Genomic DNA, 25929 nt, shown 5'->3' on the forward strand with positions numbered 1-25929 from the left:
AAAATAGTTTTACTCTCCCACTGCCCTCCTAATGGTCACAATAAGGTGGTTGAAAACAGGACACCATGGCGAGGCTTTTGGCCGCTCAGTGATGAATAGTTGACCCTGACTGACCGCTGCAAGTAGCCACTTGGGATTTCCCAGCTCCAGTGGGGGTTGGGGGGCGGGTGAAGGCCTGTGTGAGAAAAGAAAACTCAGCAAATGTAATTGGTAAGGTTACTTGTTTTTCAGAGTCCTTGTCCATCTAACAGTGTGAGTGACTGATGTGAACATGGTCAGATTTCACAAGTCAGTTTTTCACCTGTTGAATTTTAAGCTTGCTTTTTCTCTGTCACACAAAAATGATACCCTTAAATTTTCGGTGCTATTGTTTTTATAGGTTAAGTGTGTAACCTTGGAGGCAGGCTATAACATATAACTTTTTAATGTATTTTAGAGAGAATTAATATTGTGTAACTTTGAACTTACTTCCTGCCATAAAGAATCAAGTGAAGGATTCTTTACTATTCCTAGATGGAAGTATGTATTTTGCTTTAGAGAGTCTATTTATTATATTGCTCTAAGTTCTTTGAAGACAGGATGTTCTTAAGGCTTTTTCTCTTATTTATTCATGTATCTACTCACTTGTTAATTTATGATTATTTTCCTGATAAAGTAATTATCATCAGATTTATAGTTTTAGAGTTTGAAGTACCAAGCTGAAATTCCTAGAAGTGGCCTAAATTTTATCTAAGATTTTCAGTGAGACATGAGAATGATTCTTAGGGTTACACTAATTTCTTTTTTGCTGTGTTAAATCTGTATTATTATTATTATTATTCTAGTGGAATGATGCAGTATAAGCTTTGCCCTGACAGTCTTTATAACACTCATTTTTACATTTAACGTTTGACCTTTATGGGTAAGGCATTCTGGCACAATCCCATTATTCCATTTAAATATGAATTAGGCACTTTAGTGATGCTTCAAGCATTTGTTGGTAAATATTTAACAGGCAATATAAAATTTTCTTTTACTTATTTTACTACCTTTGTTCTAGGTTGGCTCTTACTTGAAATCTCCAAAATTCCCTATTTGGATTGTTGGCAGTGAAACTCACCTGACCGTGTTTTTTGCCAAGGTATGCTTTGCAGGATCTCTTTGTTGTTGTTTTTAAGTTTGACATCAGGCAAACAGGTAATATTACATCCATATTTAGTTTGAATCTTTATACAGAGTTCAGTGGATTGTTTCAAAATCTAAAAAAGCAATACTAAAGGATCATACTGCTTATACGATTGTCCTGCTCTAGTTTTGGGATCATTTCAGTCAAGTCTGTCATGATTTAGTTATAATTTCTTTATCGTTACCAACTTTACAAGTTTGACTTCTGATTTTTTTCAGAAATCACTGTGTTATGGTGAAAATAATTGAAATTAAATGTTTTGAGTTACTATTTTCTAGAGGATAAAAATCTAATTTATGTGATATAAAATAGTTTTAGTTACAACATCTAGGAAAATATTTTGAAATTTATTAATAGTTCAATGATTTAGAATTCAGTTGCTCTTTTAGGATGGAATATTTCCACCGTTTTAGTATATATAGTATAACAATATCGAACTAGGTTAAATCCATTTGAATGTGTTTAAAATTTTTGCCCCCAGAAAAGTGTTGCTAAATCCAAGGCTTTATAATCTTTCTCTTCCCACAATTGACTGGTTTAGAGCTTTGAATTCAGAAGCCTTTGTTACCATCCCAGCCTTGCCACTTCCAACATGGCTCAGCCTCTTCGCCCATGTCTTTAAAATAGGATTTAGAAATAGGATCTTGTTCTTAGGATTGTTGTCAGGCTTAAATATAAAACATTTAGCAGAACCTAGTACATGTTAAATGCCCAGTAAATCTTAGCTGTCATCATCGTCATCATCATTGCCTTTTTCATTATTCTGGTATGCCTGCATAGACGTGCTAGATGTTGGACTAAAGGGAGAAAATAAAGAATTCTATTTTTGATGTTTCTTAATCCTGTTGCACTTTGCTGATCACTCTGCGTGCTCTTTCAGCTTGTACTTGTTAGTGTTCTTTATTTGTGTCTGTTGTAAGAAGTATGAATTATATAAATTGTACTAAAGACTAAACTGACAGTGCTAGGTTTAGTGGATCTGTTTCATTATTTATTACTGTATTTTTATTGTGCTGGCAAACATCCAGCAAGTGGTTTTAGTGGCAGATACAGGCTTAACCTTTCCTTACAGGGAAAGCTATAAATACAATTGAAAAGTACAGATCTTACTGATTTGTTGTATTTCATCTGACAGCTTTTGCTGTTCATTTCCCTCCTGAAGTAGAGAGGAAGACGTTAAAAGCAAGTGTAACCTGCAGAAACTAAACACCTAATTCCCTGACTGAAGATTTCATCATTTGACTAATTTTAGTGTCAAGTGTTATAAATTTCCAGAAAAGGAAAACAGTTCCAGTTCACATACAGAAATGTGTTTTCAAGTCAGTTATTATTTTTATCACAGCCCTATTCTTTAGCGTTAGGAAAACTATTAAATTCTATGAAATACAAAAGACAGATAAAATGTGTTTTTTAATTTTAACTTTTTATTTTGTATTGGAGTATATAGTTGATTAACAATGTTGTGATAGTTTCAGGGGCACAGCAAAGGGACTCAGCCATACATATACATGTATCCACTCTCCCCAAAACTCCCCTCCCATCCAGGCTGCCGCATAGCATTGAGTAGAGTTTCCTATGGACCTACAGAGTTTCCTGTAGGACCAAGGTCCTACAGTAGAACCTTGAAGATAAAACTATTTTAAATCTTAAATTTTATGAGTGATATTTAAGAAATGATTTTGTTGTCAAAATAGCAGAAAAGATTTCATGGGAGATTAATACAAGCAACAGTGTCGGTTGAGCTATGTAACAGTGCAGACATTCTGTTTTCAAGCATTGATATCAGGTATGTCGAGAGTGTCGTGGGAGTACGCACCATTCTGTGAAATACACACTGCCCCCTACCTGTCCTGGTTTGCTTTGTTGTTGCCAATGAAGTTCCCTTTGTCATTCCCAAGATGCACAGTTGTTCCCCTCAAGCCTTTTGTCTCATGGCTCCTGGTCAGTAGTGAGCCTTGTGTGGGGCAGGGACTCTCATTGATTTTCTTATCCACAGACCTCAGCCACATGCAGTGAAGAGTTGAATTGGACTCATGAGGTACATATATAGAGAAAAAACAAAGACCCCTGCAACACCCGTTGTATGTAGGCCTCAAAACACACTCAGTGTACACTGTGGAAATCAGTCAAGATTTTTCAACCTTTGTTTGTTTTTGGCTGCGTTGGGTCTTCGTTTCTACATGTTGCTTTTTCTGGTTGGGATGAGTTGGGGTCACCCTTCGTTGGGGTACGCCGGCTTTGATTGCAGTGGCTTCTCTCGTTGTGGAGCCCAGGCTCTAGAGCACAGGCTGAGTTGCCCCACAGCATGTGGGGTCTTCCTGGATCAGGGATTCAACCCATGTCCCCTGCGTTGGCAGGTGGATTCTTAACCACTGCACCACCAGGGAAGTCCAGTCAAGGTTTTGAATCTGTCTTCATTTATATACATCCTCAAAGCTACTAATAATCCTAATAGGAAAGTGCATGTAAATTTAAAGTGATTATAGAAGTTTATGTTAAGATTTTAGGTTCTTCTGCTGTTAGAAATTATTCAATTTGTATATTTCAAATACCTTATCTCTCTTTTAGAACTCTTAATTAAATTTTGTGCTAATTGTTTTTACACTTACCTTTGTGTAGTTTAGTTGCTCAGTCGTGTCTGACTCTCTGCGACCTCATGGACTGCAGCACTCCAGGCTTCCCTGTCCATCAAAGTATAGGGAATTCATTAGTTTCATGAATAAAGCCTTTGCACAAATTTCCCACATTTAGGTTCCAGTGACATTTATATCTTCTAAAAATGTTTTTTCATGACTCACTCTGAAGCCTCTTAAAAGCATGGTACTTCTTTTTCAGTGAATTTTAGAGCAATTGAATTTGGATTGCTTGCACATGGTATCTTTAAAAAGTTACATGTAAAGAATTTTTCCCTTTGAAATAAACTGTTACAAAGCTGGAAGAACATGTAAATGGTAAATGATATTAATAATGTGCTCAGTCTCTGTTGTGTCCGACTCCTTGCAACCCCATGGACTGCAGCCCGCCAGCTCCTCTGTCCATGGGGATTCTCCAGGCAAGAATACTGGAGTGGGTTACCATGCCCTCTTCCAGGGAATCTTCCCAACCCAGGGATGGAACAAACCTAGGTCTCCTGTATTATAGGTAGATTCTTTACCATCTGAGCCACCAGGGAAGCCCAGTATTAATAACACTTGATAATATTTACTGGGTCCAAATTTAAATTTTTCAAAATTTTATTCATGTAGTGTTTGCCATTTAGGTAATATTGTAAACTTTGTTGGTTTTTACATTACAATAAGATCTGTTATTTGATCATACTTTCTTGGATATTTATATATTTGAGTAAGTGATTTTGGCAGTGAATTTATTTTTGTTATTGTTTTTGATTTGTTTTTGGTAGGTTTATTCACTCGTATGTTCCTAACCTGAAATAACACAATTTCCCCTCTGTCTCCCTCCCCCAAAACTTAAAGAGAATATTGATACCTTTTTCTACAAAACCTGTTTGTCAGGAAAAGTATTTTGTGTACGCTGACTTCTTTGTACTGATTATGATGAAATACTATTTAAAAAGCATGTTTTAAGGTCATGATTTTAAAGGCAGTCTGTAATTTGGCATTGTGTTGGGTTGGCCAGAAAGTTTGTTAGGCTTTTCCATAAGCTGTTACAGGAAACCCAAATGAATTTTTTGGCCAACCCAATAAAATGCCTTTGAAAAGCAATAGACTTTCTCATGTGACTTATACACTGGGAGTGATTATAGTCGCAGTTCTCTTCATTTACGTATGTACCCATTTCTTACATATTTACAGGGTTTATTTACTATGTGCCTGGCATTATGCCAGGTGCTGTGAATACAGTGGTGAGGAAAAAATAGATTAGGCGCCTGTTATGGATGTGTGCATTCTCATGGAGGAGGCATTAATCAAAGAGTCACACTTAAAAAATTAAAGCTGTGATGGGTGCTGACAAAGCACAGGTCTCTAAAGGTAGATTAGAGGAAGATTAGGGATGTCTCCTTGAGGAATTGATGTTGAAAATGAGCCCTGAGGCATCAGTAAAATTAAGCTACAGGGAAAGGGAAAAAAGCAGTTCCCACAGGGAAAATAGTTGGAGCAAGCAAATCACTGCAGAAGAAAGGACTGTGGTGCGAACAGCTGAAAGAGAAGGGGAGCCCTGAGGCTTGGAGGTGGGGGCAGGAGGAAGCTGCAAAGGTAGACAGCCTGTGCACGCTCTTCTAAGAGTAAGGGCAGCCACTGGAGTTTAAAAATCGGTGCTGGGAGTAGTTTGAGGGAGAGATAGGAAGGAAGGGAACAGGACTAAAAGTACATTTTGAAAAAACTCACTCTGGCTAACTGTAGAAAGCAGACACTGAAGGGTATCCTAGGGACTAGATAAACAAGACTCCTGTAGACTTCCTGATGAGCAAAAGGTAGTTTGATCCAAGGTATCAACGGTAGACATGGATAGACGTACAGCTGACCTTTGAACAATGTGGATTTGAACTGATTTTACATAGATTTTTTTTCATTAGTAAATACTACACAATTTCTGGTTGGGTGGATCTCCAGTTGGTTGAATCTGTGGATACAGAACCACAGATACGGAGGAACTGTGAATACACAGGGCCAATTTTAAGTTTCCTGTGAGTTTTTGACTGTGCTGAGGGTCCGTGTCCCCAACCCCTGCATTGTTCAAGGATCAACTGTATACAAATTTGAGAGATTTATTCCTGAGTTGACAGAACTTGGTGATAGATTGAGATAGGTGAGGAGTGAGAAGTCTAATGAGATGTGTGTTTTTAATAGACCGTAGACCCTCAGAAAACTCCACAGCTTTGCGCTTGTCAAATGCAGCTACTCATGGTTAAGGCCATTTATTTTTCTTTGGCTACATTGACAAGGTCAAGATATTGCAGTGAAACGGCCCAGCCAAAATAACCCCACAGTGAGGTTTACAAGGCCTGCCCACACAGACAGTGCTTTTTAGTCTCTCACATATTAAAAGACCACCAAGGATCATGAGACATTTGAGAAATGTTAATGTGAAAAACAGAAATCAGAACAAATAGGGAAAAGGAGCTCAAAAGATTAGAGATAATGTAGGACAATGAAGGCATCAAAAGAAAATTGCAAAAAACCAAGAACCATAAGAGAATTTACGATGAACTCCATGAAACTATTGAAGCCGTGAGGAAAGGACATTTGAAGGACAGAAGAGAAACCGAAAACTTCCTGAAAGAACTGAAAGACAGATTGGAGAATGCTCTGCCCTAGGTCGTGGCAGTAGTTTCCTAACTGACGAGCATGCTCTTGCCCTTCATGGAGCTTAATAGCTTCTCAATTCAGCAATAGAATGAGCCTATTAAATGGAGTCACTTCATGTCATTGGCTCCCTTTTCACTAAGAGTAAAAGCCAGTGTCCTTAGAGTGACCCCCTCAGCCCTCCCTCGGCTCATCAGACTCCCCAGCGCCCTATAAGCGTGTTTCTTGCTCCTCTCCCCTCCTGTCTTGCTTGGCCACAGTGGCTTTTCCTGTACCTCCAACGGGAAACAAGCCCTCCACCCCTGCTCTTGCCTTTAGGATCTTGGAGTGGACGTCTGTATCAAGGATTCCTCCCTACCTTCATGTCGTGCATGGCAATCCGAGCGCAGGTTGGAAAACAATCTCCAGACATGGAGCATTTCAGAAGGGAGTGACTTTATTATTAAGAACAAAGAGCTGAGATAATGAGGGCACTGTGAGCACAGTGGGCTGACCACCTGGCAGACCAGGGAGAGCTGACTTAGAATCGTGGGCCTGTCAAGAGAGAGCCGACCCCTTTCGTGGGTTAGTAGTCAGTTTCTGTAGCCTCAAGACAAAATTCTTGCTGAAAGGGTGGCATTAGGTGATTGGTTAGGGTGCTATAGGGTGAGTACTTGAGTGGGCATTTTTACCAGGGAACTGGCTGGTAAGGATGTGAGGACTCATGGCAATGGTTGCTATGGGGCTCAGTCAGTTCTGGGAGATGACCTTGGTGGGGGACTCTATGGCCTTAGTACAAGGCCTCACACCTGTGACCTTGGTATGGAACTCTATACTTCAGATCAGAATTCAAGTGTCAGTTTCTTAGTGAGGCCTTCCCTAGGACCCTTTATAAAAATCTCAGTCCTCCTCCCTTTTCATTAACAGTCTCTCTCCCACTTATTTTCAAAATAGATATTTTTTAACTGAGGTAAAATTCATGTAACAAAATTAACCATATTTGGCACATTTCACAATATTGTGTAGCCATCACCTGTTATCTAGTACTAAAACATATTCATCACCCTGAAGTAAAACCCCAGATCTATTTAGCAGTTACTCCCTATTCTTCCTGCCTGGAATCCTGGCAGCCACCAGTTTGATTTCGGTCTCGATGAATTTCCCTGTACTGGATATTTCATATAAATGAATCATACAGCATATCACCTTTTGTGTCTTGAGGCTTATCCTTATGTTAGCCTGTCTCAGCGCTTCAGCCCTCTTCTGAAAGAATGATCCTCCACTGTGTGCATGTCACACAGTGTGTCCACTCATCAGTGGATGTGTGGTTTGTTTCTGCCTGGGGTTACGGTGAATAGTACTGTAGTGAACATTGCTACACAAGGACCTGTTTGAGTCCCTGTTCTCAATTCTTTTGGGAGTTTGGTATCAATCTAGAACTGGAATTGCTGGGTTATATGGCAGTTTTATGTTTTAATTTTTGGGGAAATGCCAAGCTGCTTCCCAGTGACTATACCATTTTACATTCCTACCAGCAGTAAACAAGGGTTCCCAGTTCTCCACATCTTTGCCAACACTTGTTCAGTTCAGTCACTCAGTCGTGTCCGACTCTTTGCGACCCCATGAACTGCAGCACGCCAGGCCTCCCTATCCATCACCAACTCCCGGAGTTCACCCAGACTCAGGTCCATAGAATCAGTGATGCCATCCAGCCATCTCATCCTCTGTTGTCCTCTTCTCCTCCTGCCCCCAATCCCTCCCAGCATCCGAGTCTTTTCCAACGAGTCAACTCTTCGCATGAGGTGGCCAAAGTACTGGAGTTTCAGCTTTAGCATCATTCCTTCCAAAGAAATCCCAGGGCTGATCTCCTTCAGAATGGACTGGTTGGATCTCCTTGCAGTCCAAGGGACTCTCAAGGATCTTCTCCGACACCACAGTTCAAAAGCATCAATTCTTCAGCGCTCAGTCTTCTTCACAGTCCAACTCTGACATCCATACATGACCACTGGAAAAACCATAGCCTTGACTAGACGGACCGTTGTTGGTAAAGTAATGTCTCTGCTTTTGAATATGCTATCTAGGTTGGTCATAACTTTCCTTCCAAGGAGTAAGCGTCTTTTAATTTCATGGCTGCAGTCACCATCTGCAGTATTTTGGAGCCCCCAAAAATAAAGTCTGACACTGTTTCCACTGTTTCCCCATCTATTTGCCATGAAGTGATGGGACTAGATGCCATAATCTTTGTTTTCTGAATGTTGAGCTTTAAGCCAAGTTTTTCACTCTCCTCTTTCACTTTCATCAAGAGGCTTTTTAGTTCCTCTTCACTTTCTGCCATAAGGGTGGTGTCATCTGCATATCTGAGGTTATTGATATTTCTCCTGGCAATCTTGATTCCAGCTTGTGCTTCTTCCAGTCCAGTGTTTCTCATGATGTACTCTGCATATAAGTTAAATAAGCAGGGTGACAATATACAGCCTTGACGAACTCCTTTTCCTATTTGGAACCAGTCTGTTGTTCCATGTCCAGTTCTAACTGTTGCTTCCTGACCTGCATACAAATTTCTCAAGAGGCAGGTCAGGTGGTCTGGTATTCCCATCTCTTTCCAAATTTTCCACAGTTTATTGTGATCCACACAGTCAAAGGCTTTGGCATAGTCAATAAAGCAGAAATAGATGCTTTTCTGGAACTCTCTTGCTTTTTCCGTGATCCAGCGGATGTTGGCAATTTGATCTCTGGTTCCTCTGCCTTTTCTAAAACCAGCTTGAACATCAGGAAGTTCACGGTTCACATATTGCTGAAGCCTGGCTTGGAGCCAACACTTGTTACTGTCCCATTATTAGTATTGCCATCCTAGTGGGCATTAAGTAGTTGTTGTGGCTTGATTTACATTTTCCTAATGACTGATGATGTTGATCATCTTTTTATATGCTCTTTGGCCATTTGTATATCTTCTTTGAGGAACTGTCTGTTCATGTCCCTTGCCTGATTTTGAATTCGGCTGTTTGTCTTTTTATTAAACTGTAAGATTTTTAATATTTTCTGGTCACTAGGCATATAACATATATTTTACTTACTTGTTTTAGGTATTATCTCACTAGTAAGCTCAATGATGGCAGAATTCGTGTCCACTTTGTCTCTTCCTGTTTCTAGCACCTAGAACAATGCTCTATAGATTTTTGTTAAACAGATGAAGATATAAATTAGCAGAATACACTGAAGATTTATTTCACATTGTGATATAACCATGTTGGTACTTGATAAAGGGGGAAAATGGAGCTGCATATGCTAAGTTGTCTTTTATCATAAGAATTCAATAGATCCCTAAGCTTGAAATCAAGAAATAACTGTTAATGCTTGCAGTATCCTATATGGAGACAAAAATAGAAGAACTTACTTTTTTCTTTGGCCTGATCAACTTAAATACACACACATACATACACAGATTCTTTCTCCAGATGAGTGAATAAAGAAACTTCTTTGAGTATTCATAAATAATCATTTAAAAATCTGTCTTCATGGTTTGAGGATGGATGAGAAAATTGTTTCTATTCAGTGAAATAACTTTCTTTTTGAGATGAACAGTATATTTTTAGGACTCACATCCATACATTACTGCTGGAAAAACCATAGCCTTGACTAGACAGACCTTTGTTGGCAAAGTAATGTCTCTGCTTTTTAATATGCTGTCTAGGTTGGTCATAACTTTCCTTCCAAGGAGTAAGCATCTTTTAATTTCATGGTTGCAGTCACCATCTGCAGTGATTTTGGAGCCCCCCAAAATAAAGTCAACCACTGTTTCCACTGTTTCCCCATCTATTTGCCATGAAGTAATGGGACCAGATTCCATGATTTTAGTTTTCTGAATGTTGAGCTTTAAGCCAAGTTTTTCACTCTCCTCTTTCACTTTCATCAAGAGGCTCTTTAGTTCTTCTTTGCTTTCTGCCATAAGGGTGGTATCATCTGCATATCTGAGGTTATTGATATTTCTCCCGGCAATCTTGATTCCAGCTTGTGCTTCTTCCAGTCCAACGTTTCTCATGATGTACTCTGCATATAAGTTAAATAAGCAGGGTGACAATATACAGCCTTGACGAACTCCTTTTCCTATTTGGAACCAGTCTGTTGTTCCATGTCCAGTTCTAACTGTTGCTTCCTGACCTGCATACGGGTTTCTGAAGAGGCAGGTCAGGTGGTCTGGTATTCCCATCTCTTTCAGAATTTTCCACAGTTTATTGTGATCCACACAGTCAAAGCCTTTGGCAGAGTCAGTACAGCAGAAATAGATGTTTTTCTGGAATTTTCTTGTTTTTTCTTCTCTTTAATTATCAGTTTTCCCTTTGACTCATTAACTTCCTTTTTTACATTTGGTGGTCTCAGATTAAAATTATTTGGCTCACTTTCATATTTTCTTCTTGAATTGGAACTAATTATGGAGCTAATTTTCAATGCGGATTCAAGATGGTGCTCTAAATTTGACAATATGATACTTTAATAGTATTAGAATTATATCTATAAAAGGATAGACAAATAAATTTAGTGGTTTTGTTTTCATTGTGCATTTAAATCTCTGGGATGGAAGCTGCTGATTCAACATAAAAATAGTTGGAACCTACCTGTGACATCTAGCTTCATCTTCAGAAGATCAGTGACTAATTTCCTTGATAATCCATTTCCAACTTTCTTTTGAAGCCAGGAAGATGAGTTTTACATTCCTTTTTGCTCTCTTTTATGGTTTTAAAAGGACTCCTTGTATACTGTGTAGAGTGTTGCCTTTGACCTTTCCTATGATAAAACAGGTTTCCTTTTAGATAAGTACACATGAAAACACATCTCTGTTTAAATGCAAAGTATATGGAGAAACTGAATTTAATGCAAAAGAGAAACAAAACATTGAATTGTTCCTGCATGAGCTGACTCTTTTTACAGAGGTATCTGTTACTGGGAATCAAGATAGAATTCTTTATACAGAGCATGCTCTTTTTGTGTTCTTACTCTTTGGTGTAACATTAGCAGGACTACTGCAGTTACATGTTAGAACTTTTTTTAGGGCGTTCAAAAGTTGAACCATTCTACTTTATCATGAATATATTCCTGTACGTGTATTAACACAGTTTTAAGGAAAAGAAGCAAAATGAAGCTTTATAGATTTTATCATAAAGAAAATTAACTTCTATGTATCTTTCATTACTGATAAAAGTCTTAGAACTTGGAATATAATTAGATTCACAGTTGGGCATTTTGTAATACGGTTTTCCTATGTATTAATACGGTTTAGTCATCCCATCCATTTATCCTAAGTAAATTTTAGAGTTTTGTGCATTTGTTTAAATTTCATGCCTTATTTGCCTCAGAAAGGAAAATGGATTTAAGAGCTAAAATATTACTGTTTGTAGTTTAAATCATAATTGTCATATTTTTGTATTTTTTATGAATTTTTTTCTATTGTCTCAGTCATGTCCATGATATCATGCAGTGTACTGAAACTAGTAAACTCTTTCCATTTGAATTTGTGTCTTGTAGCTTTTTGTTACATTAGAACCCAGATCATTGTCCATACAAGATATGGTATTGCTGATATATGCCTACAGGCATTCTGTTATGAGTAAAGTCTATGAGTTTTTGTTTAGAATCAGCATTGATAAGTCCATACCTCTACCTGTCCGTCTAGAATTGATGAAAATAATTGTGGCAAATAGAGTGGGTTGCAGAAAAGGCCTTATAGCATATATTTAATGTATGATGAAAGTGAAATTGAAGGTGGCTCAGTCATGTTGCCTCTTTGCGACCCCAGGGAACTATATGGTCAGCATCTTGTGTGCACTCCTCATTCAGGCCTCGGTGCAACCCTGTGAAATAAGTACTGGTTTCATCTACATTTTAGAGTCTGGGACCAGTGAGAAATAACACCTCCTGGCTAAAGCCTGAATTCTGTTCACTGAGCTTTTAAATACTTCTGTCCCTTAGGAAAGCAAATTATGATACTAGGGTGAACTAGAGACTGAAAGAGGGGAGAGGTGTGTGCAGAGGAGATGGCACTAGAATTAAAGGATGTAATGGAAACGGCAACCCCCTCCAGTGTTCTTGCCTGGAGAATCCCAGGGACAGGGGAGCCTGGTGGGCTGTTGTCTCTGGGCTCGCACAGAGTCGGACATGACTGAAGCGACTTGGCAGCAGCAATGTATATTAGACTGAGACGAAATGAGGAATGCACTCTAGGCTTGGGAAAAGAGGAAGCAGAAAGAGATGTGGGATGTGAAGCTCTGTGCTGTATTTGGAGAATAATAGTCGGTTCATGATGGCTGAACTATATTCATTGTGCTAAGAGATAAGATGGAAGCAAAAATTGGGATTAGATACAGCACCAACTGGTATAATCATTTCTCCTCTGACATCTCACTGTACTCTGCTTATCTTGATAAGCTATGCATGCTTATCTTGATATGAAAGGCTAACCATGCCTGTTCATGGAAGTGGAACAACCTTCGTAAGAACTTTCTCTCTGAAGCTGTGATGAAACTTACAGAGTATTAGAAGTTGAGTACTGTCAGTATTTTTCACAGTTAAACCTTGTTTAAAATAGTAGAAAAGGAAGGAGGCTGTGGGAGGATCTAGGGTCAGGGATGTCCCTTACTTTGCACTTATACTAATCCAGGACTACGAAGTTTAAATGACCAGTGTAGTGTTGTGTGGACTATAGTTTCAGTCATCTTTCTAGGCTTCTGTTTTCACAGGAAACATAGGAAGTGTATATATGTGTATGGAGATTCCTTCTGTGCAGCTTATGTGGCTAAAATTCACGTCCATGGGTAGCACGGAGGAATAGAAGAGGAAGAAGCAGGTCAAGGATGAACAGGACGAGCAGATATTATACATGTGACATAAACTAAAACCTCAGCTAGAATGTTAGGGTTTAATTCCTTTTGCCAGCTTCCTGAAGTCACAACCAATCCTAAAGTTTGAGCAGTTCACACAGCAGTATTCAAGACGGGTGGGGTGGGGCAGTGAGAACAGTCACCCCAGGCCAGAGCAGGCATTTGGCCACTGAAATCGTCTAGAACTGCCTGCATATGACAAGGATAAAGAGCAATTTGACCAAGTCCATTTTATTATGTTTAAACTCTGCGGCCAGTGTCCCCTCTTTTTGCTGTGCTGAGGCACACTCTAACCTTCTCCCCGGACACACGCCCCGAAGCTTCTCTTAATTTGCAGGGTGGCCACACGTGTCCCGCAGGTGCCTGCCTCCTGCTGTGAGGACTTCGCACGGCCACAGGTGGCCCTCACAGCTTCTTCCAGGAGCTGGCAGGATGTCACTTATGCTTCTGTTTCTTTGGCCAGCAATGGCACCTAACCAAACCGTGATGGCAGTGGGGCTCAGGAGTAGACCCCTGCCACAGAGAGGTACTACAGAGCCCATGACAACAAGCAGTGATTATACTCACAGGAAAGTGCAAGGAATTGACATCAACTGCACTGTCTTATCACCCTGGGCTACTGTGGGGCCAGGTAATGTCACAGAGTTTCAGTTTGTTTAAAGGATATAAAGAGTCTTAGCCTAGAAATGAGGAATTTTTGACCATCAGATTGATTTTTGTTATAATATGAACATCTACCATTTTAAAAAAAGCCAGATAATCATTTTTCTTGAATTTTGTAGGTATCCATGTGCCTAGAGAGTAACAGCTCGTGTTCGCGGTTTTCTTCATGACATACAGTGGTTAAAGGGGCAAAGAGCTTTTCTTGGCCCAGTTCTTCAGAGTAAACAAGAGAGAAGGTTATTCTAGATGTCCAGAAGAGCAGGACACCTTAGGCCTGAGGGATGAATTCTTTGGCATAAAGCAGTGGAGAAGGCTAGAGGGATCCCTGCAGTGAGTGGTCCAGTCATAGCGATAGGGAGGAAAAGAATCCAACCGGTGTTAATATGAATCATCATAAGGATTTCAGCGCATCATATTGAAGACTTTCCTTCCATTGCCTGGTCTTGTTTACACATTTAGAGTTTTATGTTTCTGTGCAGAAAGAATCTTGAAAGGCTTTGCTTGTGTTATTTTCTACTCTGACTTCGCTGACACAGCACAGGTCAGCACACAGCAGTGAGCTGTTGTGGGGTAACTGGGACTGCTGCATATTCGAGCAATCATGGAAGAGTAAGAAAAAAGGCCACTGTCCTACCTACTTTAAAGAGCATTAAAAAATATATATTTATTTATTTACTGGGCTGCCTTGGGTCTTGGTTGTGGCAGGCAGGATCTTTTGTTGTCATTGTGCAGTGTATGGGCTCAGTAGTTGCTCTGCCGCATATGGGATCTTAGTTCCCTGACCAGGGATTGAATCTGAGTCCTCTTCATTGGAATGCGGTTTCTTAAACACTGGAGCACCAGGGAATTCCCTACTTGAGAGCATTTGATAACTGATTTAAAATCTTATTTCTTAGTGGTTCCCAAAGTATTTTCCTTAAGTAGTTAATGAGCAAAGTCAATATGGAACATATAATAAAGTGATTTTTAAAGCAAAATTTTACTTAAAGTCTAAAGAGTAATTATATCCCAGTTAGCTTTGTGTGTGTGTGTGTGTGTGTGTGTGTGTGTGTGGAAAGACTCCTCATAGCACTATAAAATGTTGTCTGCAAGCTAGAATGTAATTTATATGTGCATGATCATTCCTGAAAATAGATAAGGTTCTCAGGGGTTCTTTGATTACTCATGACAACAGATTGCTCTTGATAATGATGAAAGGTATAATAAATAAGCTTTAAAGACCTTTCTGGTAATGAGCTACATATTAACATCTAGCTAACACACTGAACACGGGCCTTCCTTATATTTCCGTAGGTATTTTAGAAGCATAGCTAATGTTACAACATTTTAAAAGGTTTATGGTGGATAGACAGAGCTACACGAAAAAGAGATATTCATTTCATGACTCTAGGATATTGGATAGTCCCATTACACCTCAGGGTTTTGTTTTGTTTTTTTTTTTTTTTTCCATCTTCTCTTATAGTACTTTGCCAGTTAAGGAAAGGTGGATGAAGCCAGATAACTTTAAAAGCTATATTGTTTAGCAGTCTCTGTTGACCAGTAAATTGGCTGAGAAGGAGGTGTTTGCTATAACATTCCTGTGATTAAAGCATCCGATTATATTTAACTAGTGTAGAATACTACTTTTAAAATAAAATTAATGTTGATGATAAATCAGAATTTAGAAGTATTGCTAATTAAAATATTTGACTCCCAGGTTTAGATTCTTTTGTGGGAGTACCTTAAAGAGTTTTGGATGCAGTATATACTGAAATTTTCTCCTAAGTACTGCAACTGGGGAAGAAAAAAAATGCTTACAGTTGTCCTTGCTGCCTTAGATAATTTGGAATTACATCGTTGGAATCTATTTATTTGCAACTCGGTAGTTTCTTGAGGATGGGGGATATGTGAGTTTGAATTTTATTTTAGAAAGTAATTTTAAGAGGATTTTAATAAAATTCACGGAACATATTTTTCTTTCTTCCATTAGATTGTGATGTCTTTATCTCATCTAATAGGCTTGACAGGTATTCAAAACATTATGGGTATGTAGGTAGTTATATGGGGAAAATATGTTAAATATGTAGTCTAAAAACTATTGCCACATTTAAGTCTTAGATATAGAAAATCTAAGGGTAGGATTCTCTTCATATTGTTCTTCACATTTATACAGTTTTTACATGAGTTCTATTTTATATTATCCTTTCTAATTAAATCATTTCCTTTATGTGCAATGAAAAAAATTTGGCAGTTATATCTCACTAAAATATCTTGTCTTAAGGTTGAAAAGGACCCTTTCTCAATTAATGAAATTCTACACTTGCTGTTCAAACTTGCTGTGCAGATATGAAATAGATGTAATATTACGATATCGCCAAAATTACTACATGGGCCATCCTACTCCAGGTCTTACACAGGGAACCTTGTTTAGAAGTGTTGAAGTTAAATAAATTGGTAAAAATGAGTGTTGGAATTTGTAATTTTAAACCAAATTAGAAAGTTACAAGTTTGGAGTTCAGCATGAAGCACTTTAATGGGAATAGAAGGTGGTTTTGTAACTTGTCCTGATTTCATATATAAACATTTAAACATAAATTTAAACAAGCTTTAACTAAGAGATCTTTTTCTACAGTAATCTAAAAAGCATTGTAAACACTCAAAATAAGCAAGCCAACAATCAATTTAGAAGACTGTTTTTAATTTATGGATGAAAACTTTTGGAATGTTTGCCTTAGAATTTATTGTAATCTTTTGTGGTTTTGGTAGGGGGACTTCGTGTTTTTCTTTTCCCCTCTGTGATACAAACACATCTTAAAATCAGTGATATGAGTTAAGAACAATTAATTCCTAAGGAGTATGGCAGATTAGCTATTAGTATATTACTGAAACCAAAGGAGCAAAACAAGATTTTTTTTCTCTTAATTATTCAAGACACAGTTTGCTTCACTAGTAATGACAGTTATAGTTGATGGTTTTATTATATGGAACCCGACCACAACCACTGGGTTGTATTTTAAGAGGAAAAAGGAATTTCTGTTTTGGTAGTTTACTTCTGAGGGTTTTTCGTTGTCTCCTCATAGTGTTTTGAGATACTTGTTTTAACTTTTAAACGTCAAACAAGAAGTTCTCTAAATTCCTTTTTGGAAATACTCCATCCTGACATCTTTGCTATAATCTCCTTTCACCTGTTACCATATTTTGCCTGGCAGACTCTCCAGCTTTGGTCTCCTTTAGTCCTCATCGCCTTCTTCTGCTGGCCTGTGAGAGGCCTACGACTGGCACCCACTGGGTGGCATAGTGTTAAGACAGCCAGTGCTCCACTTGGGTTTTTAACCATCTCCTCCAAACTGCATGTGTATTCTTCCATCAGAGCGGATTCCCCTGCCTAACCACTCCCTGTCTCTCACAGTTCTCCATCCTGTTCAGCTCTTTCAGCAGTTTCCCTGGGCTGTGCTCATTCACATGGTTTCTGCCTTTGATGATTCCATTCCGGCTAGTGAGAATTTCCTACCCTCTTTTCTGTTTCACATGAGAGCCAAAGTACCTTCTTTGTAAAATTTATTAAGGTGATTAAGACATCATTATATCCCCAGATATGTCAAAAGAAGGCATGTTTACTACATCTTAGAGCATTGAGGGGGAAAAATATAATATATTCTCTAAATCATGGGTTGGTAAACTATGGCTCACAGGCTAAGTCAAGCCCTACACCTATTTTGTGAAATATTTATTGGAACACAACCAGGTGCTCTTGTTTATGTATTATATTATCTTGCTGTTATGCATTATTTTGCTACCTTATGGCCTGTGAAGCCTAAAATATTTACGGTCTGGCCCATCACAGAAAAAAATTGCCAACCCTCACTCCAAATGAACACTTGTTAAACCAGAGTACACCAGAACTTTGCCCAGGCTTCATCTGATATTTCTATATTAGGCCATCACTGTTCAAACAAGAATTAAGTACACGTTTTCTGAAGCCTAAATTGTTTATATGTTTATAACCGGAGGCAAGAGATCAGCAGTGAATGTTTTTGTTAGTCTATTTTAATTTTCTTTTTTTTTACATAAGCATAGTATTTATTTATTTGTAGCACTTGAAACTTAAAGATGAGACATCAAGTAGTTAATAAATTCTTTTCATACTCCCTTATTTTCTGAAATCTTTAATGTCAGAGAATTTGATGCCAACCTTTTCCTCAGGCTAGAACTGGAATCTTCCTTGTTCCCCAAACTTTATAAACGGTGGCAATTTCCCAAAACTTCACTTTGTAGGAAGATTTAAAAGATGCTTCATTTATATTCTCTGCCACCTCTTCCCCGCAAAAGATTCTTTTTGTTTGTTTTTTACCAAGAAAAACATTATGCCCGTTCCTTCTACTTAGATCACAGTTTTAATTAATATTTAGAAATTTTGAAGTAATGTGTTAAAACTCATTTCGAGCTCTGCCTCATCACTTACTAGAAACAAAGGTTGAAATGCAACAGGTGGTGAGTAGGAAGAATGACTTTATCTTCATCTTGTGCTTCCAAACCCTCCCCTTTGCATAAGAGCTCATCTACAGCTGTATACCTTTTCCTTCACCAGCGTTTCAGTGACTTTGCTCCTCCACAGATTCCAACATGTGTTCTCAAGGGGACAATTGAAAAAGAAAGGAGAGTTGGAAACAGTTTCTACATGTAGAAACGTTTGCAATTAAGATTTGGGAGTGGTAAAGGAAGCTAAGTAATAATAATAACAATAGTCTCAATGCTATTAAACGCTCCCTAAATCTGAGAACCCACACTACAATCCTGGCCTTGATACAAAGGTGATTGTAGAGCTAAGGCTGTACTGGTGATGTATTAGAGAAAGGAAAGCATTTTAAGAAATACTGTTCAGACTAGGTTAAATGAACAAATTTAACCCAAGAATCGGGTAGTATCTGTAGTACCAAACTACAGTGCCTTTTTCCTTTGGCTCAATGATCCTGCTCTGGAACTCTGTCCTACAGATACAACTGTTCATGTCCTATAGATATGACTGTTCACGTATGAAATCACATGTTCCAGTGTATTTGGTACAGCAGTGGTTATGGTAAAATGTTACACACAATCCAAGTATCCAGCAGTAAAGGACTGGATCATAAAATCAGAAAGGCGTTGAAAGTTCAGCCAGATGAAAGCATGGCCCTTGACATGTGTATTAATGATACTGAAAATGCAGGAAAAGGAGACCCTAAAAGTTGGTATCAAGGGATGGTAAAAGGGAAATAATTGTACATTACCAGATCTACATTATAAAGTAACAGATTTTTTAAAATTATTTTATCATTTAATACATTAAAACTGTGTAGGGGCTTGTATATATTGCCTTGTTTTGACTCCCATACCCATTTGATACCTACTCCCCATTGAATGGAACATACTATTAAGGTGCTCAAACATGGTCAGGTGAGAACTACTCTAACTGACCCTGAAGAGTTTATTCCTTCATCTTTGAGATAAGGGCAAGATGATTAGGACAAAAGTTATTTAGTGCATTTCTTTAAAATTTGTTTCCATGGAGAAATAGCAATTTAAATTCTATTTAACATTTATATCCCACTTTTTTAAAAATTGAAGAATAGTTGATTTACAGTGTTGTATTTCTGCTGTACAGCAAAGTGATTCAGTTATACAAATATATATACTCTTTTTCATATTCTCTTCCATTGTGGTTTGTTACAGGATACTGTATATAGTTCCCTGTGCTGTACAGTAGACCATGTTGATTAGCTATTTTATATATAGTTATTTGTATGTACTAATCCCAGGCTCCTAATTTATCCCTCCCCCATCCCCTCCCTGCTTTGGTAATCATAGGTTTGTTTTCTGTGTGAGTCTGTTTCCATTTTATAAATAAGTTCATTTTTTTATATTTTAGATTGCACATGTAATTGATATCATACAGTATTTGACTTTCTGGTGTATTTCACTTAGTATGATACTCTCTAGGTCAGTCTGTGTTGCTGCACATGGCTTGATTTTATTCTTTTTTGTGGCTGAGTAATATCCGTGTATGTGTATACCACATCTTTATTTCTTTCATGTCTTAGCTATTCAGATAGTGCTGCTGTGAACACAGGGGTGCATTTATCCTTTTGAACCATGGTTTTCTCCAGATATCTGCCCAGGAGTGGGATTGCTAAATCATATGGTAGTTCTATGTTTAGCTTTTAAAAGAATCTCCATACTGTTCTCCATAGTGGCTGTACCAATGTACATTCCCACCAACAGTGTACAACCGTTCCCTTTTCTGTGCACCCTCTCTAGCATTTGTTATTTGTAGACTTTTTAATGATGTGGCCATTCTGACCTTTGTGAGGTGATACCTCATTGTAGTTTTGATTTATTTATTTTTTGAATTGTATGAGGTATTTGGATATTTTGGAAATTAAGCCCTTGTCAATTGCATCATTTGCAAATATTTTCTCCCATTCTTCAGGATGTCTTTTTACTTTGTTTATGGTTTCCTTTGCTGTGCAAAAACTTAAGAGTTTGATTAGGTCCCATTTGTTTATTTTTACTTTTATTTCTATTGCCTTGGGAGACTGACCGAAGAAAACATTGCTACAATTTATGTCAGAGTGTTTTGCCTATGATCTCTTCTAGGAGTTTTATGGTGTCATGTTTTATATTTAAGTCATTAAGCCATTTTGAGTTTGTGTGTGGTATTGAGGTGAGTATTCTAAGTTCACTGATTTATATGTGGCTGTAAATCAAGTGTGTGGGTTTATTTCTGGACTCTGTTCCATTGATCCATATGTCTGTTTTTGTACCAGTACCATGCTATTTTGATTACTGTAGCTGTGTAGTATTGTCTGAAGTCTGGCAGGGTTATGTCTCCAGCTTTGTTCTTTTTTCTCAGGATTGCTTTGGCAGTTCTGGTCTTTAATGGTTCCGTATACATTTTAGGATTCTTTGTTCTAGTTCTGTAAAAAAATGTCATAAGTAATTTGATAGGGATTGCTTTAAATCTGTAGATTGCTTTGGGTAATATAGAGATTTTAATAATAATTCTTTCAACCCAGGAGCATGGGATGTCTTTCTGTCTCATTAAGTCATTTCCAAATTCCTTCATCAGTGTTTTATAGTTCTCACCATATGAGTCTTTCACTTCTTTGGCCAGGTTCATTCCTAAGTATTTTATTACTTTTGATGCGATTTTAAAAGGGATTTTTTTTGTACTTTTTGATATTTCATTGTTAGTGTAAAGAACTGTAACAGATTTCTGTATATTAATTTTGTATCCTGCTATATTATTGGTTATTTATCAGTTCTAGAAGTTTTTATATGAAATCTTTAGGATTTTCTACATATATGTCATCTGCATATAATGAAAATTTTACTTCCCTTTTATTTTGAATCCCTTTATTTTTCTTGTTCAATTGCTGTGGCTAGGACTTTCAATACTATGTTGATTAGAAGAGCTGAGAGTGGACATCCTGGTCTTGTTTCAGATTTTAGTGGGAAAGCTTTCAGCTTTTCACCATTGAGTTTTATGTTGGCTGAGGATTTGTCATAAATAGCATTTGTCATGTTGAGATATGTTCCCTTTATACCTACTCCTCAAAAAGGAATCAAGATGGTAAAAAGAGAAGCTTGGGAAACTTGCTCTCTGATAAGGTTTGTCTGAATGAACATAATTATAGGCAGATGCTTGGACCAGATATATGAATAGGGGAAAACAACTAGAGCCTATATTCTAGTTTCATGTTGGTTAAGTGTAGAATTTCATAATGGTTAAAATATGTGGAGTAAAGCTTTGTGAAGAGTCCAGGATAACATTGAATTTTATGCTTATTTTTGGTAAGTTGTGGCTTACTTTTAAAGAAATTCATCATGATAGAGAATAAGTTTTATAGGGGGAAAAAACCTGCCTTTTGGATATTTCCTTTAATAAAAGTTAAAATTCTGAACATGCTGAAGTTGTTATTGATCTGTCCCTAGGTCGTTGATATAACATGCTTTCTAAAGTAAAAAATTTCAAATGAATTCTTATGTAATTGTTGTCATATCTCTGGATTTAATTTTTAGATATTTGAAAACTAGAGTATATTTTGTTATTTTTCATTGGCTATTACTATACAACAAAAAATGTCATTAATTTTTAGAGATTCAGTTTTATAGTAATTACTTATGCAATATTAGACTTTTTCAAGAGTTATATAAAACTTTATATGTCATTCTTACAGCAGTTCTCTGTGAAGTATTGCCATTTTTCAGAGGTAAAGTTAAGGCCCAGAGAGTCATACAGCTATGATACAAATATTAACATAACTCACAGTATTTTGATTCCAAATGTCTTCATTTCTCTAGCCTTGTATTTATTTTGTTTTTAGTGTCATGATATTGCAGCTTGTTGATAGCATGTTTTTTTATGTTTTCAGGATATGGCTTTAGTTGCCCCTGAGGCTCCTTCAGAACAAGCCAGAAGAGTTTTTCAAACTTATGATCCAGAAGGTAAAAGATTTTATTTTTTACTAACATTGTTTTATATCTTTATATATTTGAAATACATTGATCCTTTCCTGAGTTTTATTTTTAAAGAGTTGTTGGATTACTGAATGAAATCTATCTTGGACTAGTTGAAAGTTTTAAATAAGAAACAGTGGAAATGAGAACCAAAAAAAGTGATCATCATATTCTCACAAGGAAGGGTTTTGTTTCACATGGTACTTAAGTATGGTTACTTGAATCTTGACTTCTGATGGTGTTAAACAGGGAAAAATACTACTTTTGAATTAAACTTTCTTAGCAGTTTTCAAATAAGCAGTACAGTATGATTAATTCTAGTCACCATGCTGTATATCACATCCCATGACTCATATTATAACTGAAGGTTGTACCTCTGACATCTTTTACTCCTTTCACCTACTCCCCCACCCCTTGCCTCTAGCAACCACCAATTTGTTCCTGTATCTGTGAGCTCAGTCTTGTTTAGATTCCACATATAATTGGGATAATATGGTATTTGTCTTTGTCTGATTTACTTCACTTTAGCATAATGCCCTCAAGTTCCAACCATGTTGAGGCAAATAGAAAGAGTTCCTTCCTTTTTTATTGGCTGAATAATACTCCATTTAGTGTATAGACCACATTTTCTTCATCCATTCATCCACTGATGGACATTTGGAGTGTTTCAGTATCTTGGGTTGTAAACAGTGCAGCATTGAACGTGAAGATGCATCTCAAGTAGTGTTTTCTCTTCCTTCAAATAAATACCCAGAAGTGGAATTGCTGGATGATGTGGTAGTTCTTTCTCTTTTTAACTTTCTGAGAAACCTCCATACTGTACTCCATAGTGGCTGTACATCCCCACTAACAGTGCACAGGGGTTCCCTTTTCTCCACGTCCTCTCGAACACCTGCTGTTTCTTATTGTGACTTTGATTTGCATTTCCCTGACAACTAGTGGGTGTTGAGTACGGTTTCATGTACCTGTTGTATATAATCAGTATATCTTCATAGGAAAATGTGCATTCAGAGCCTCTGCCTCTATTTTAATCATAGTGTTTGGGGTTTCTGTATTGAGTTCTGTGAGTTCTTCACATATTTTGTATAGTAACCCTTTATCAGATGTGAGATTTGCAAATATATTCTCCCATTCAGTAGGTTGCCTTTTCATTTTCCTTTGTTACACAGAAGCTTTTTAGTTTGATACAGTCCACTTGTTTATTTTTGCTTTTGTTGTCACATCCAAAAAAATCAATGCCAAGAGTGTCGTGGAGCTTACCACCTGTGTTTTCTAACAAGTTTTAAGGTTTCTGGTCTTACAGTCAAGTCTTAACTCAAAGTGGATCAAATTATGTGTGTGGTGTAAGACAAGTGGTCCAGTTTTCACAGTACCACTTGTTGAAGAGACTGGTCTTTATTCATTGTATATCATAACTCCTGTGCTGTAAGTTAATTGTCTATTTATGTGTAGGTTTATGTCTGGACTCTATTTGTTCCATTGATCTGTGTGGCTGTTTTAGGTGAGCACCTAAAAACAGGGCAGGGCACCCAGGGGTAGACCTTCTGGGAGGAGATACCGGAGCAGCACTGATGAAGACGGTAGGAGACCATTGCAGCAGGGGCTGCATGTGCCCCGCCCCAACTGCTGGGGAGGCCTGCATGGGTTTTCCTTTTCCCCCAGGTGGTGAACTTCCTCCCAGGGCAGCCCTCCTGGTGTCAGGCTGCTCTTGGCTGGGGGATACTTCTTAAAAGTGGTGTACTTTTCTACACCACTATCCTCAATGTATCTTGGAACACCATGGGGTTTTTCCTTCTGCTTCATAGCCCAGTGCTATCCTCGGACTGTTTTGTTCAGTTTGTAGTTGTTTGTTGTTTTGTTGGGTTTTTGTGTGGGAGACATGAGTTGGGGTCTCCAAGCCTCCATCTTGCTGATATCACTCCCCAGAATATTTCTGTGTAATACTGTGGAAGAAAATACAGAAGAAGAAAAACAAACTTTATGATTTGTTTTTGAGCCAGATCTTAGCTTCTCTACCACACTAACAAAGGTTGTTTTGAAAAGTTCATAGATAGATAGATATCACTCTGTTGTCCACTGTATCATTGTTAACTAGGTGGTTTTGATCACCTTTGGTTAGGTGATGGTCACAACTAACTGAGTTTTCCAGGATAACCTTAAAACTGAGTTGTGCCTTCTATTCCCTTGTAAATTACCATGTAGGAACCTACGTTGTTGGATTAGTCCTTATCAACTGATGAATGCAGTTATTTTTATAAATTCATTTTCTTCTGTCTTGAGATTTTTTGTTCTTGGAGATGTACTCTTTCAGTCACACAAATTCTAGGAATCTTGGTAACCCATATAACTTTAGTTACCTTTCAGTCTATAAGTCTGCTTTCTTATGTATCATCAGATCAGATCAGTCGCTCAGTCATGTCCGACTTTTTGCGACCCCATGAATCGCAGCATGCCAGGCCTCCCTGTCCATCACCAACTCCTGGAGTTTACTCAGACTCACCTTCCAAAGAAATCCCAGGGCTGATCTCCTTCAGAATGGACTGGTTGGATCTCCTTGCAGTCCAAGGGACTCTCAAGGATCTTCTCCAACACCACAGTTCAAAAGCATCAATTCTTTGGCACTCAGCCTTCTTCACGGTCCAACTCTCACATCCATACATGACCACAGGAAAAACCATAGCCTTGACTAGACGAACCTTTGTTGGCAAAGTAATGTCTCTGCTTTTTAATATGCCATCTAGGTTGGTCATAACTTTCCTTCCAAGGAGTAAGCGTCTTTTAATTTCATGGCTGCAGTCACCATCTGCAGTATTTTGGAGCCCCCCAAAATAAAGTCTGACACTGTTTCCACTGTTTCCCCATCTATTTCCCATGAGATGATGGGACCATATACCATAATCTTCGTTTTCTGAATGTTGAGCTTTAAGCCAGCTTTTTCACTCTCCACTTTCACTTTGAGGCTTTTTAGTTCCTCTTCACTTTCTGCCATAAGGGTGGTGTCATCTGCATATCTGAGGTTATTGATATATCTCACGGCAATCTCGATTCCAGCTTGTGCTTCTTCCAGTCCAGCATTTCTCATGATGTACTCTGCATATAAGTTAAATAAACAGGGTGACAATATACAGCCTTGACGTACTCCTTTTCCTATTTGGAACCAGTCTGTTGTTCCATGTCTGGTTCTAACTGTTGCTTCCTGACATGCATATAGGTTTCTCAAGAGGCAGATCAGGTGGCCTGGTATTCCCATCTCTTTCAGAATTTTCCACAGTTTATTGTGATCCACACAAAGGCTTTGGCATAGTCAATAAAGCAGAAATAGATGTTTTTCTGGAACACTCTTTCTATGATCCAGCGGATGTTGGCAATTTGATCTCTGGTTCCTCTGCCTTTTCTAAAACTAGATTGAATATCTGGAAGTTCATGGTTCATGTATTGTTGAAGCCTGGCTTGGAGAATTTTAAGCATCACTTTACTAGCGTATGAGATGAGTGCAGTTGTGCGGTAGTTT

General features: G+C 37.9%; 1 protein-coding gene and 1 long non-coding RNA gene across 4 annotated transcripts in view; one reads left to right on the forward strand and one right to left on the reverse strand.

The window, feature by feature from the left end:
- Positions 1–25929, forward strand: part of MINDY3 (MINDY lysine 48 deubiquitinase 3) — an 80286-nt gene that overhangs the window by 43216 nt on the left and 11141 nt on the right. For all 3 annotated transcript variants that reach the window (XM_027559857.1, XM_027559859.1, XM_027559860.1), the window contains 2 exons: positions 1040–1120; positions 22334–22406. In XM_027559857.1, coding sequence (XP_027415658.1) covers positions 1040–1120; positions 22334–22406 — 154 coding nt within the window. The remainder of the gene's footprint in view (positions 1–1039; positions 1121–22333; positions 22407–25929) is intronic.
- Positions 10696–25929, reverse strand: part of LOC113903546 — a 92212-nt gene continuing 76978 nt past the window's right edge. The window contains exon 3 of the long non-coding RNA XR_003514171.1: positions 10696–11190. This is a non-coding gene — a long non-coding RNA (uncharacterized LOC113903546). The remainder of the gene's footprint in view (positions 11191–25929) is intronic.

The sequence above is a fragment of the Bos indicus x Bos taurus genome, chromosome 13, assembly GCF_003369695.1.
Source record: "Bos indicus x Bos taurus breed Angus x Brahman F1 hybrid chromosome 13, Bos_hybrid_MaternalHap_v2.0, whole genome shotgun sequence".
Lineage (NCBI taxonomy): Eukaryota > Metazoa > Chordata > Mammalia > Artiodactyla > Bovidae > Bos > Bos indicus x Bos taurus.